A 14,264-nucleotide genomic window follows, 5' to 3' on the forward strand; every position below is an offset into this window, starting at 1 on the left:
TCGACTTCAATGGAAGCAGGATTTCACCTAATATTTTACCTGAGCAGGAAAGACCATGTCATTTTTTTGTGTATTTTTGTGCAATGTAAGATTTGTAATAAATAACATATGTTACATGCAGAACCTGTTTAAGCCTTATCTGCACTCTGCTCACTAATCCATCTCCACCAGGCCTATGTTTAACATTCCAAACCAGTAAACAGCTTTCAAGCAACCCACAGTGGGGGAGAAAAACTGCCTCAATGTTTTATTTTTTTCACAAATATAGATACCCCCCCCCCCCGCAATTTTACATCCAGCCCATAAAAAAGTATACAGGCCCAGCACTGGTAGTAGTCTAATATGTGAACTAAATTAATCTAATTTCACAAGCCATGAAGGTAAAAATGACGAGAGCTGTGACTCTCCCTTTCCTAGTGGTATATGATGCTTGTTTCTAGTCTTGACAGCTCACCACGTGTGAGTAATGTGGCTATTACAAATCCATGCCATAATGCCTTTTTGTAAATCTAATGTTGTTGTTTTTGCAGCATACAAAATAAAACATCGTAAAACAATACTTATGAAACTTCCCAAGACAAGAGAAAGAGACAAAAAACAAACAAAAACATTCTGAACATGATTATAAATCCTAACGTGGTCAGAACCTTGGAAGTAATTGTCTCTTTAACACCATGTAAGATTGGGGGTAGGGAGGAGTCAAGCAATGATATAAAAGCAGGCCTTTTAGAACTTCAATTGTGCACTAAGAATCACTTTTTAGCTAATAGGGCTGTTAAAGGTTTCTTGCAAAATGTTTATAAAAAGTTGGGCTTCTTCCTTTTTTGTTTGTTTGTTTTTGCTTCTTTGTGATGTATAATGAAGGCCTGAAAGATTGTGTGAGCTTTTAAAAGTTGGTGGGGTTTTTTTGTTTTTGTTTTTTTAAACTCTGGAAATACCAGGAACACCAAATTTGTGTTTTGCAGGAGGACCTCTTGGGGCAGTGATCTTAGAGCATGTGTATTGTGAGATATTGCACCTGGTTGAAGGGGGGAAGGAGAGAAGGGAGATCTATTTATTTACAAAACTTCTTTTCTCCTAAATGTTCATTGCTGAGCCTTTGTGTAATTCCAATAAGCAGAATCAAAGTAAAGTCATAGAGTTGACTGATCTATTTTCAGTCTGTTGGCTTTTGTGATGTCATAATTGCATACGTTTTCCAGTAATGACAGTGTCTTCCAGGGCTGTTAAGAACTGAATTTCTAATTCAGAAAAACAAAAACATTTAGGCACTCTTTAAATAAACAGAGGAAAGGGGACAAGCAAAGTTTTATTTTTTCTTTGCTGGTTACTTATGGATAGTGAAATATTGTTAATTAGACCCAACTTAGCCACTTTTGGAATGTCACTGATTGTCCTTAACACGGCTCAGTGTTTCTTATTGTATCTTGTCAGGATTCTTTAATTGTGCTGCAAAGCCAATAGAGAAGACAGTTCTGCACAAAATGCTGGACTCCACAATTTGTTGTAGATGTCAAAGGTTGTATCTCCATAAGGAGTGCTAACCCTCAAATGAAATCCTTAGCAGTATCCCTGTAACATCTATGCACACAATTGCCATAAAGAGTGCATAGGTTAGGATTGCATTTGCTGTATGCAAGTCTACCCATCCTGTCAGTCTCCAGTCAGTACTGCACCAGAATAGATAGCGAGCACTGGCATAACAGTTGCAATGGTACAATCAGTCCTGCCATCACAATCCTGTTGTGTAGACTGCCTCACCAACCCGATGTAAACTTCTTGGAACTGGCCACCATGAGGCACCAAGGTTTGCATCATCATACAGGGATAGCCTTTTATATACAGGTAAGGACAGCGAGGCTTTTGTTACAACCATGTGGGTCTATGTGCTAAATTAACTACAGAAGCGAGAGCTACCCCCAAAGACATTTGAAAGTGTTTTTTAAAATAAGTACAGAAAAGAACATGTTAAACACTTATGACATTTCAATTTTTAAATATTTTCAACTTTGTCTGAATTACACTCCCAAATTTGTTACTGAGAAATTAAGTAATACACCTTCAGATGGGTCCAATACAGTTTTTCAGCATATAGCTTTTCCTGTGTTGAATGAAAGAACATTTTCTGAATTGAAATGTATAATTTGGCAGAAATTTGGACCAAACTGCTTTCAGTTTTGTTTTTAATTTAACTGGTAAATATTACATGTACCGGTAGGTTGAATATGAGTAATGATTTTCATAAAATAACCAACTTTCAAGGCAAGGGAGCACTGTAACCTTAATTATAATTAATACAAGAAACTGCCCACCCCAATTTTAATTAATATTTTAGCATTTTTTTTTATTTTGAAATCCACAGCCCCTGTTCTGCAAATGTGCATGTAACTAATTTTACTCCTGTTGAGTAGTTCCACTGATAAGTGCACAAGGGTTGCAGGATTTGGGTCTTTAACCACAATCTTGCAAAAATATATCATATGCAAGTGAGTAAATGTTTGCACTATTGAGTTTCCTAAGTAAAAGAATGGTAAATTGCAAAATGGCACATACCTATTCAAAGATCATAAACCAGTTGATTGAGAAAGATAGCAACAAGAACACTGTCAACAAAACAAGTCACATCGCTGCTAGATGTTAACAACGGCTATGGGAATACTGTAACTATTAGCCAAGATGGTCAGGGATGCAACCACTGTCAGAAGAAGACAAGATACTGGGCTGGATACACAGGGACCTGCACAGGCATTTAAATTTGACTGCTTTTGGAGAGGTATGTTAAATACATGATGTTATGAGGAAGTACTGTACACCCTCCCTATAATAAAGTCCTGGGGATACAAGCCATTTAGCCATTATAGCCAGGGATTCATTATAGCAAAAGAGGGCAGGCGGGCGGGGAGGGAACAGTTCCCTTGGCCACAGGGGGAGCTCAGCTCCCCTGGCTGCAGGGGAGAGTGGGCCGGAAGAGCTCAGTCTCTCTCTCCCCTGTGGCCCTGAGGCAAGAGGAGCTTGTGTGCCCCTGCCTGTCCCCCCTTGTACACACATCCCTGGTTGGCTGGACCCTTGCTCTGACCTGACCCAGTAGATTCTTAAGCTGTGGTCCAGATCCATGATAGATCAATGGTAATTAATCAAATGCCTCATATTTTGTTGATTTCCATTTCAGTTGACGTAAGGCTTCATTGCATGATGTCACGGCATGCGATGTTTGCAAAAGAGTGAGGTGGGATTTGATAGCAGCCTTCAACTACCTGAAGGGGGGCGCCAAAGAGGATGGAGCTCAACTGTTCTCAGGGGTGGCACATGATAGAACAAGAAGCAATGGTCTCAAATTGCAGTGGGGGAGGTCTAGGTTGGATATTAGGAAACACTATTTCAGAAGGAGGGTGGTGAAGCACTGGAATGGGTTCCCTAGGGAGCTGGTGGAATCTCCATCCTTAGAGGTTTTTAAGGCCCGGCTTGACAAAGCCCTGGCTGGGATGATTTAGTTGGTGTTAGTCCTGCTTTGAGCAGGGGGTTGGACTAGATGACCTCCTGAGGTGCCTTCCAACCCTAATCTTCTATGATTCTGTGTGCACGAAATGTGACCCCACCCTGATTTCTTCATTTCACTCATTACCGCCAGTCGGCATGTTTGCTTTTCCAACCTGGTGCCCAGCTCAAGTGCATAACCAACAACACGTGCCCCCAAAGCAGAAAAAGCCTGCACGCACCCCACACACCTATGCCGCTGATCGCTGCACGGCTTATTTAGCTTGCAGGGCGGAAGCCACCGGACCGCTTGCATGGCTGCTGCTGCCGCCGCCCCCTTTGCCCAATACCGCCCGAGGTTTCTTCCCTTGCCGCAGGGCCGCGCTCCGTCTGGCGCAGCCGAACGGTGCCTGGCGGCTCCCGCTTGTCCCGCGGCGCGGGGGCTGGGCAGAGCCAGGGGCGCTGCGAGGGACGGCGGCTGGCGCTAGGAGGACCCGGGAGCTGCTCGTCTCACTGCGCCCAGGGCCACCTCGCAAGCGGTAAGTGCCCCCCCGGCAGGGCTAGCGCGAGCCCCGCCACGGAATAACCGCGCTGGGGAGGCCGAGCCCGCGGGAGTGGGGCTGTCTCCCACACGTGCGTGGGCAATCGGGGGGTGGGCTCCTGTGACCAGCCCCAGAGAAGTGGGGACCGGACGGTGCTTCTGTGGCCAAGTCTCCCAAGCTGGGTCGCGGCCAGGACATGACTATTTATCAGGGAAGCTGGTTCTCCTCTGCGGGGTCTGATACCAACATGCATCCGCCTCCAACCCCCGTTAATAGGCTTATTGCAGCTACATGGTGGTGCTAAACGGGCGGGTTTGAAACAACCGAGAGATCGCCTTGCGGCGTCTGTCCTTTCTATTCCCACTGGATTCACTGCATTTCCTTAGAGTCGCCTCCCCGAACAGTGCGTCTGGCTGAATTTCATGTGTTGCACATGAATAAGGCTGCACTTCATTTTAAAAGCTAATCAAACAATGTTTGACTTATTCTGCCTTTCAGAAACCAGGATTCTGCATTTCTATGTTGCCACTCATCTCAAAGAGTCCCAAAGTATCTAACAGCACAAACCATAGGATGGGATTATTTCTTGCACCACTGAAATGCAGCAAGCTCTGGGGTGCAGCATAGCTGCTATTCATATTTTTAAAAACTAGTCCTCACCATGTTCTAGCTTAACTGAAATCTACATTGACATCCCTCTCCTCCTACCTTTCCTTCCCCCTCCTCTTACAATTTCCCTTTAAACTTGAATCTCCCATAGAGTGTCTCTTTGTCCTAAATAAATAAATTTCTGCAATCTGGACTCTGTTGTGGGTGTGAGGGGAAGCTCATGCTGCCTCCATGTGAGAGACTTGAGTTACCATTGATGAGGTTTCCTGCAAATTGTACTTTTGTAAGTGGAATGGGTGGGGTTTGCTCCCTCTCTCCCACACTATTAGCAGTAGGTTTCATCCAAACTTACAGATGGGGCAGGAGCAGAGGTTTAGGGTGAGATCTATGAAGGGATACCGGCATTGCAACACTGAGCACCTTGGTGCCTAGACAATCACAGGGACAATACTGCAATCCATAAAGACTGAGTTAGGCACCCTTAGGCTTCCTATGCAATGAAAGGGGAGAGAAATAGGCACCAGAGAATGGTGAGCTGCGAAGCCAGCATGCTAGCTGCCTAATCTAACCAAAGGGAGACCCCTGGTAAGAGGGGGTGGTGGTAAGCGCCAACCCTCAGTCAGAGATAGGTGCCTAAGTCCATGGAGGCACCTTGTACCTTGACTAGTGATCCACAAACTGGGCAAGAGGGCATTTGGCTGCCTAAGTTACATGAAAGAAAACAGGAGGACCACCTCCATTATAACCTTTTGCCTAGTGGATAGGGTGCTCATCAGGCTGGGGGATCCCTGCTTCAAGTTCCACATCCTCCTCGTGAGGCAAAGGGGATCAGCCAACTCTCAGGTCAGTGCTCTAACCACAAGGTTATGGGATATTCTGATTTGGGGGGGAGGGTCTCTTAATCTCTGCTGTTGACGTGGCGTCACTTGAATTCAACAATGGAATATGTAAATATTAATTAGGCCAGAGAGAGAGTGTGTAAAGCACTCTATAGCCTGGTGGATAGGATGCTTCCCTGAGCAAAGGCAGATCCTGTTCAAATCCTTTTTCCCCATCAGGCAGAGGTGGGGACTTGAATGGGGATTTCCTACATCTTGGATGACTACCTTATGCACTAAATTGAAGATTATAAAGGAGGTTGTCTTCCTATCCCCTTTCCTCCTGCCATGCCAAAGCTATTTTGTGTGAATTTGTCTGAGGGGGCCAATCTGGTAGTTGTGCTCAGAGGCCACCTACTGGACAGTCCCCTGCCCATGACTAGGGCAGCTGAATGTTTACCTTGGATTGTGAATCGCTCTGGGTCACGGGCAGGAGACCAGTATCCAGATGCCTATTATGATGCAGCATTGTGTGTATGTGCTCAGGCAGGAGGTGGGCATCCTGGTGCTGCAGTGCGCATGCTTAGAGGAAAAACTTAGATGTTGAGAGTTTGTGCCGACAGTGTTAGGCGGTAGCCGAGCAGGAGGTTTGTGAATCACACTGGTCCCTAAAAATGGGACTTATGCACCTAGGTACCTTTGTAAATTCCACCCTTTGAGCATGTGCACACCAGGGAGGAGGAGTTAACTGCTAGTCAAACCCAAATTAAGTTCCAGATGGATAGCTATTCAGCAATTTTCATGGTCTTGAGGAGAAAGCAGGCACACTATGGAATGTGGCTGCTTCCCTTCTTCCTTCTGCTCTGCTGTAACGTTCCTACCAGATGGAGGGGTTTGGGAAGTGTCTGTGAGGAAAGGATTGAAAGCAGCAGGACTGCTATTCCCCTCCCCTCTCTCGAGTTTGATCCCTAATGAGCCATATTTTCTACTCTCTGCATCAGAGTGGCAGGTAGCACATTTTAAAAGGAAAGCTATGCAGCTTCTCCATTTTAAAATCATGGCGAAAATGGCAATTATTTCAGTAAACAGACAATTGGAAGTGGTCTAAAGATTTCATAACTCTATGTAAAACTATGCTAGCTGGTGGAGGGTGGGTAATATTCATGGGAGTCAAGGTACAGGAGTAATGGTACAAGGTCTGTATATCTCTCATAAAGATAGTAGTAAGTCCCGGAATCAATTTTTCAGAATTGGAAATGTCCTATCCAAAAAAAAATCCTTGTCTGGAAAAGTAATGCTTCAGAGTGTGTTCAGTTATCTAGTATTTACTTTAAATACAACATAATTTACTAAGGCAGTTAACTTGTATTCTACTTGCTAAGTCATTTCCCAATAAATGGACATCTTATTAATTAAATGATAAATAAAATCTGTTTGTAATATAAAGCTTTATAAATATGTTTAACGTTGGCTTTGAAGATTGGCTAATATAATTAGATGTAGTAATATTGTTCTTTATTTATACTGTTTTGTTTTCCTTCTGTTTCATAACAGACTGGTAGTGAAACTGTAATAGGACATGGCAACCAGCTTACAGCTTTATAAGAAGAGTACATTTCCTCCTCTTCTGAATATTTATCAGCCACCACATTGCAGGAATGAGGTAATCATTTTAAAAGATGTCAAAGTTGTGAGTGAAATACTTCTTTAAAACGTGAGAAGTTTTTGCATTCTGGGAGAATGTCTTTATTTACTTAAAACATGCAGAAGATATGCAGTAACAGAGACCTAAGTGTGTTAGCACAAGCTCAGCTGATGAAATCCTCTTTTCTATTGTGACTTGTATTGCCATTTCTTGTGTAGTTAATGTTAAGGACCATATTTCTCCCCTCCTCCTTCCCAAAGTTCAGGTCAGATGAAAGTTACCAAACAAACAAGGAAGGAGTAGGCTTCTGAATGCCTGCTTCTCTGAATAGCTGCTTGCCATCAAATGCAGACTATTGTTTGGGTCTGTGGCACAGGAAGTTAATTTTCAGCACCAGAGCCTTATCTGGTAAGTTCAAATTCTGAAGATCTCACAAGAGAGCAAGTTTAGTTGTTTCAGCAGGTCTTTTACTGGACGTTCTTCCTCCTCAAAATTAATTGGGCATGACTTAGCCGTGGTCTACACTAAGTGGGGGAATGATCTAAGTTACGCAACTTCAGCTACGTGAGTAATGTAGCTGAAGTTGACGTATTTAGATCGACTTACCGTGGTGTCTTCAGAGTGACATGGTGAGTCAACTGGTGCTGCTCCCCCATCGACTCCGCCTGCGCCTCTCACTGCGGTGCAGTGCTTCCATATCGTGATGCCAACTTTTCCCAACCTAGCGCTAAAAATTTCCCAACTCGGGTGAAAAATTCCCAGATAAAGTTTTTTTTACAATGCTTCTGTATCCTGGGAAATTTCCCAAAACCTGGGAATTTGTCAGTAAAATGTTTCAACTTGAGAAATTGGGAATTTTCATTCAAAACATTTTACTCACAAATTCCCAGATTCTGAGAAATTTCCCAGGATATAGAAGCACTGCTGTGGTGGAGTACAGAAGTCGATGGGAGAGCACTTGGGGGTCAATTTATTGCATCTGGACTAGACGTGATAAATCAATCCCTGCTGGATCAATGACGGATAGTGAAGATATACCCTTAGGCCTTGGCTACACTTGCAGATGTACAGCGCTGTGAGTTAAACCTGACTTCGTGCAGCTGAGTAGCAAAAGCACTGCAGTCTGTCCACACTGACAACTGCCCAGTGCACTGTCGTGGCCACATTTGTGGCAATTGCAGCGCTATTGGGAGCGGAGCATTATGGGCAGTTATCCTACAGAGCACCTCTTCCCATTCTGGCGCCATGGGTTGTGGGAAGGGGGCGTGGGTGCGGGGGATTCTGGGTCCTGTCCCAATGCCCTGTGATGCATCGCTTCGCATCCCAGAAATCCCTTTGTTTCTGTCCACCTTTGGCGCCATCTTTCAACGGTTTCTGTGCAGCGCGATCTGTCTGTGGGAAATGGAGCCCAAACTGCTGAGGCGTATGCTGACTTACCTTGCCAGCACGTCACGTTTGGCTGTCGAACTATTCCTTAAGATCCAAAGTGACAGTGAGAGTGAGGGTGAGGAGTCCGATGATGCTATCGAGCCGCGTAACGCGTACGACACGAAATTGCTTGTGGCATTCACGGACATGCTCAGCACTGTGGAATGCTGCTTTTGGGCTCGGGAAATAAGCACCGAGTGGTGGGATCACATCGTCATGGAAGTCTGGGATGACGAGCAGTGGCTGCAGAACTTTCGGATGAGAAAAGCCACTTTCATGGGACTGTGTGAGGAGCTCGCCCCCACCCTGCGGCGCAAGGACACGAGATTGAGAGCTGCCCTGCCAGTGGAGAAGCGGGTGGCTATTGCAATCTGGAAGTTGGCAACTCCAACAGCTACTGGTCAGTCGCAAACCAGTTTGGAGTGGGAAAATCAACCGTTGGAATCGTGTTGATGCAAGTTTGCAAGGCCATTAATCGCATCCTACTCAGAAGAACCGTGACTCTGGATAACGTGCAGGAAATAGTGGATGGCTTTGCACAAATGGGGTCCCCTAACTGTGGAGGGGTGATAGATGGGACGCACATTCCTGTTCTGGCACCGCCCCACCTAGGATCCGAGTACGTTAATCAAAAGGGGTATTTCTCTCTGGTTCTCCAGGCGCTTGTGGATCACCGTGGGCATTTCATTGACATTAACACAGGCTGGCCCGGAAAGGTGCATGACACACGCATCTTTCAGAACACTTGGCTGTTCAGGAAGATGCAGGCCGGGACTCTTTTTCCCAGAGCGGAAGATCATGGTAGGGGAAGTTGAAATGCCCATTGTGATCCTAGGAGACCCTGCTTATCCGTTAATGCCATGACTCATGAAACCCTACACAGGGAGCCTTGACAGCAGCAAGGAACGGTTCAACTACAGGCTGAGCCGGTGCCGAATGACTGCGGAGTGTGCCTTTGGCCGTTTAAAGGGCCGCTGGCGATGTCTGTATGGGAAGCTGGACTTGGCCGAAAACAGCATCCCCGCGGTTATATCCGTGTGCTGTGCCCTCCATAATATTTGTGAAGGGAAGGGGGAAAGATTCAGTCAGGCATGGACCGCCGAGGTTCAACACCTGGAGGCTGAATTTGCACAGCCAGAGAGCAGGGCTATTACAGGGGCCCAGCATGGGGCTGCAAGGATTAGGGATGCCTTGAGGGAGCAATTTGAGGCTGAAAATCAGCAGTGATATCTGGTGCCCTGCACGGGAGTGCAGTGCAGTAGTTCCAATCTTTAGGAATCAGTGTCTGCTAAGCAGACAAGCAGACTTGTAGTGCCTGTTTATTTCCTGGGCTAAGGAGTCTTTTACTTTATGCAATAATAAAGAATGTTTTCAAAGCCAAAAAATCCATTTATTGAAAAGAAACAAGGGGGTGGAGTGGGGAACGGTACAATCACAGATTTGCGTATGTCCTGTGTGGTGTGCTGTGCAGTGAGTGCTGCACTTCAGGATAGCTATACTGCATGATGATTGAGGTTGAGTGCAGAAGGTAAGGGCCGTGGTTTTCAGGGCTGGGTGGTGAAGATACTGGTGTTGGAGGCAGCGGGTGGCATGAAGAACACGGAAGTTGGGGAAAGTGGGTTGGAGGTGACAGTAGGGCACAACGGAAAAAGTTTTGGGACAAGGGCTGTAGGGAGGGGTGACGTTTTCGGTACTGCTCCTCTTTCTGCATGGCTACGAGCTCCTGGATAGCGTCTGCTTGGTGCTCCAGGATGCTTATGAGCCAATCCGTGCTTTGCCGCCAGTGCGCTGCGTTTTCCTGGCGGATCCTGCTTTCTCTCTCCCTCCAGTTCTGTGGTTTCTCATTCTCTTTAATAGATTGCCGCATCACTTCTTGCAGCATGTCTTCTTTGCTTTTTCGCGGTCTCCTCCTGAGTCTTTGCAGTCTCTGAGCAGGCGATAAGAGGGACGGCTGAGGTCTCAAGGTTGATGCTGCTGTATAGGCAAAATGTAACATTTAAGAGGCAGCATTGTTTATACCAGACAGAGTAATGAATTCCCCCGCACTTAAGGAGTAGAAAACACCCAGGGTCCACACAATTGCATAATTTTCTTGTCCGATACAGAGCACGCACATCCCACAGGAGCCTCAAAATGGTGAGTAAGGGGGACTGATTGTTTCAGAACTGCACTGTTCTCTGGGTTTCTGTGCCTTGGGGAGAGCCAACAGCTTCAGGGGGCAGCTACACTGTCCCAACATTTTCCACAGGAGTTCGTCCTGGACAATATCTCACTGCTGAGGGTGACCTGGGAAGCAAGGGAGGGTCTTCTACTGCAATGCGGCTTCCGCCCTGGCCCATATGCAGCTTGCATGTGTGCAGCAATGGTCCCCCAGCCCCTCACGGCACAGTGGCGTGGACACGTTAGCCTGGTTGGGACAAGGACCACGGTGGCTCTCCTGATAAACCTGTGCAAGCGCATTGCACGCGTTCTGGAAGAGACATTCAAGGAGATTACCGCGATGTGATAAACCACATCAATGCACTATTCTGCATCTAAGCATGCATGCCTAACCCTCCTCTCCCAAAGAGCCCGCACCGAAAAAATTCCTTCCCCGGGGGGAAACGCTTACCGGGAACCTGCTCTTCTGTTTGTTCTCCACCAAGTACCGGCTGCTGTGACTGGCTACCTTCCTCCTGGCTCGAGAAGAGCTCCTGTCTGCATGGCTCCAGGGATTCCGGGGTGTCTCCATCCGGCCCACCACCATCACTCCCGTTTTTTTTCCTCCTCCTCCAGCCCCCCACACCAGCTCTGAAGTGTCCATGGTGGTGCTCGGAGTGGAGGTGGGGTTAACACCAAGTATCGCATCCAGCTCTTTGTAGAATCGGCAGGTCGCGGGGGGAGCACCCAAGCGGCTATTTGCGTTGCGGGCTTTGCGGTAGGCACTCCGCAGCTCCTTGACTTTAATCTTGCACTGCAGGGCATCCCGGTCATGGCCCCTTTCCATCATGTCCTTTGATACCTTCCTGAAGGTATCATAATTCCTATGGCAGGAGCGCAGCTGGGACTGAACAGCTTCCTCCCCCCAAACACTGATGAGGTCCAGCAACTTGCCATTGTTCCATGCTGGGGCTCGCTTGGCACGTGGAGGCATGGTCACCTGGAAAGATTCGCTGATAGCACTCCACACCATGCCAGGCTGAGCAAACAGGAAGGGGATTTTTAAAATTCCCAGGGAATGTAAAGGATGGGTTACCTGAGGCCAGGGCAGTAGAGTTTGAACTGATGACCGGAGTGGTGTGACAGACCCAGACCAGTGGGGTACAGGAGTCTGGTAGAGGGCAAATATACTGGTCACTGGATGAATAGTTTTCTGTTCCCTGATTGACCAGAGCAGGGGCTGCACTAGAGTAATCCGGAACCTGCTAGAACCAATTAAGGCAGGCAGGCTAATTAGGACACCTAGAGCCAATTAAGAAGAAGCAGCTAGAATCCATTAAGGCAGGCTAATCAGGGCACCTGGGTTTTAAAAAGGAGCTCACTTCAGTTTGTGGTGTGAGTGTGAGGAGCTGGGAGCAAGAAGCTGAGAGTGAGAGGGTGTGCTGCTGGAGGACTGAGGAGCACAAGTGTTATCAAACACCAGGAGGAAGGTCCTGTGGTAAGAATAAGGAAGGTGTTTGGAGGAGGCCATGGGGAAGTAGCCCAGGGAGTTGTAACTGTCATGCAGCTGTTACAGGAAGCACTTTAGACAGCTGCAGCCCACAGGGCTCTGGGTTGGAACCTGGAGTAGAGGGCGGGCCCAGGTTCCCCCCAAACCTCCCAATTGACCTGGACTGTGGGTTCTTCCAGAGGGGAAGGTCTCTGGGCTGTTCCCCAACCCACATGGTGAATCTCTGAGGCAAGAAAATCTGCCAATAAGCGCAGGACCCACCAAGATAGAGGAGGAACTTTGTCACAGTGGCTAGAACAGACATTGTGGGATACTGCCGAATAATTCTGGAGGCCGTTCACAGCGAATTGGGTGGCCACACTGGCGCTGCACCGGCAGCGCAATACTTGCTATTCCTCTCGGAGAGGTGGAGTACCTGCAGCGGTGTACCCAGGGAGATACAGCGCTGTAAGTGCCCTGCCAGTGTGGATGGGGAGTGAGTTACAGTACTGGGGGCGGCTTTACAGCACTGCAACTCGCAAGTGTAGCCAAGGCCACAGTCTCTTCTCAGAAGAGGTCCAGAACTTTAATACAAGGGGGCATTAAAATAAAATTGACACTATAGCATTCAATATTTGGCCAATACAAATCTTCAGGACTTTGTTTATATAAATGAAGATATTCCACTTTGAACTGAAATATTTTACTTGTACACATTCACATCAGAGTCCTATGTCAGAAGGGTATGTCTGCTGTCTTTATGCTGAAAAGTACTATGTTTTTATTTAAAAAAAAAAAAAAAAAAAAAAAAAGTTGGCTTGTTGGATGTGTACTGTAGTATAATACTCCAGACACTATTGGCAAGTGATTCACTGAGGTTAGGAATGGGGGGGGGGGAGGGGGGAATATATTAAGCCATGCAGTCCAAGCCCCTGACTGCTGGCCTTTCCCCTAAAATACATACAATGGGCATCAGTAAAAACTCAACATTCAGTGACCACAGTATTTTCCTGAAATTAAAACCGGATATACTACCAAGTGGCAAATGTTGCACTTTTTTTTTTTTTTTTTTAAAGATGCCCACAGTATCCCTTGGATTGCCTTTTTTTTTCCCCTTTCTGACATGACTAGAAAAGGTTGGCTCTGCAGAATGTTGGTTCACATCTCCATGGGTGACATGATTATGATGGTGGTACTGAATATTTGCCAGTTTTACCTAAGATGGTGTAGTGCATTATATACTTGTACAGTATTTCCCTGTGCTTAGTATATGGAATACCTTGAACACTGTGGAGTACTGGAGTTAGCGAATGGCAGATCTTAATTATCTAAGGCAACATACAAATTTTTAACTATTGCCACTGTATGAACTAGAATTTATTATGCTAGTTTACTCATACTTTGCAACCTAAGAAAATATTTTTTTCTTTTCTGTTGTTAGGACATCAGTGTTACGCCTACCCTGCAATCAGAGGTGTGATTACAGCTCATGTAGCATGTAGACCATGCTAGCTATAATGCAGCTGGTATGGCTAAAAATATCTATGAATGCAGACTGTACAAGCCTGCCTGGATGGATATGTGCTTACTTTGCTAGCCTATGCTGGGGTCCATGCCTGATATACAAGGCACTCTTTTTCCTGTGACTGAGTGAGCTACTGTTGCCAGCCCTGGACCTAGAATGAAGGACTATGTCAGGGACCCACAGCTGAACCCGGATGCATCTCATTGCCCTCCGATGGGTCAGCAAATGAACCTGGCCCCCTGACTGGCCGAAGACTCCAGCAGGCACATTCTTAAACCCTGGAGCAGGACTGGTTTCTGGCTGATCAGTAGCATTCCACATTCTGTAGCAGGACTGTTTCTGGTCCTGCTTCCTGCTCTCATCATCTTCCTTGCCCCTATCCCTGGCTCCTGTTCCTGGTTTCCTCCCTCTGGCTCTTGCCCTGCTCTGGCTTATACTCTGACTCTGATCCTTGGCTCCTGATTCCTGGCTTTTGGCTCCGGCTTGCTCGCTGGGCTTGGTAACTCAGCTCCTGATTGTGGCTCTGGTCACTAGGCCTGGTCACCTGCTCCAAAATTAGGTCAGTCTCCTGCCCTGACCATTAGGCAAGACTGCA

The 14,264-nt window shown here is 46.6% G+C and overlaps 1 protein-coding gene across 6 annotated transcripts in view; it reads left to right on the plus strand.

Annotated features, from left to right (window-relative positions):
* Positions 1 to 375: 375 nt before the first annotated feature.
* The window catches only part of LOC117874772, a 102,899-nt gene continuing 89,010 nt past the window's right edge, over positions 376 to 14,264 (plus strand). For 4 of the 6 annotated variants that reach the window (XM_034765241.1, XM_034765245.1, XM_034765247.1 and 1 more), the window contains exons 1-2: positions 3,507 to 4,013; positions 6,998 to 7,106. In XM_034765241.1, coding sequence (XP_034621132.1) covers positions 7,023 to 7,106 — 84 coding nt within the window. In that variant the 5' untranslated portion in view covers positions 3,507 to 4,013; positions 6,998 to 7,022. Of the gene's footprint in view, positions 2,774 to 3,506; positions 4,014 to 4,514; positions 4,633 to 6,997; positions 7,107 to 14,264 lie in introns of those variants that run through there. The other 2 variants (XM_034765242.1, XM_034765244.1) reach the window with 2 other exon arrangements.

Source organism: Trachemys scripta, chromosome 3 (assembly GCF_013100865.1).
Source record: "Trachemys scripta elegans isolate TJP31775 chromosome 3, CAS_Tse_1.0, whole genome shotgun sequence".
Classification (NCBI taxonomy): Eukaryota; Metazoa; Chordata; order Testudines; family Emydidae; genus Trachemys; species Trachemys scripta.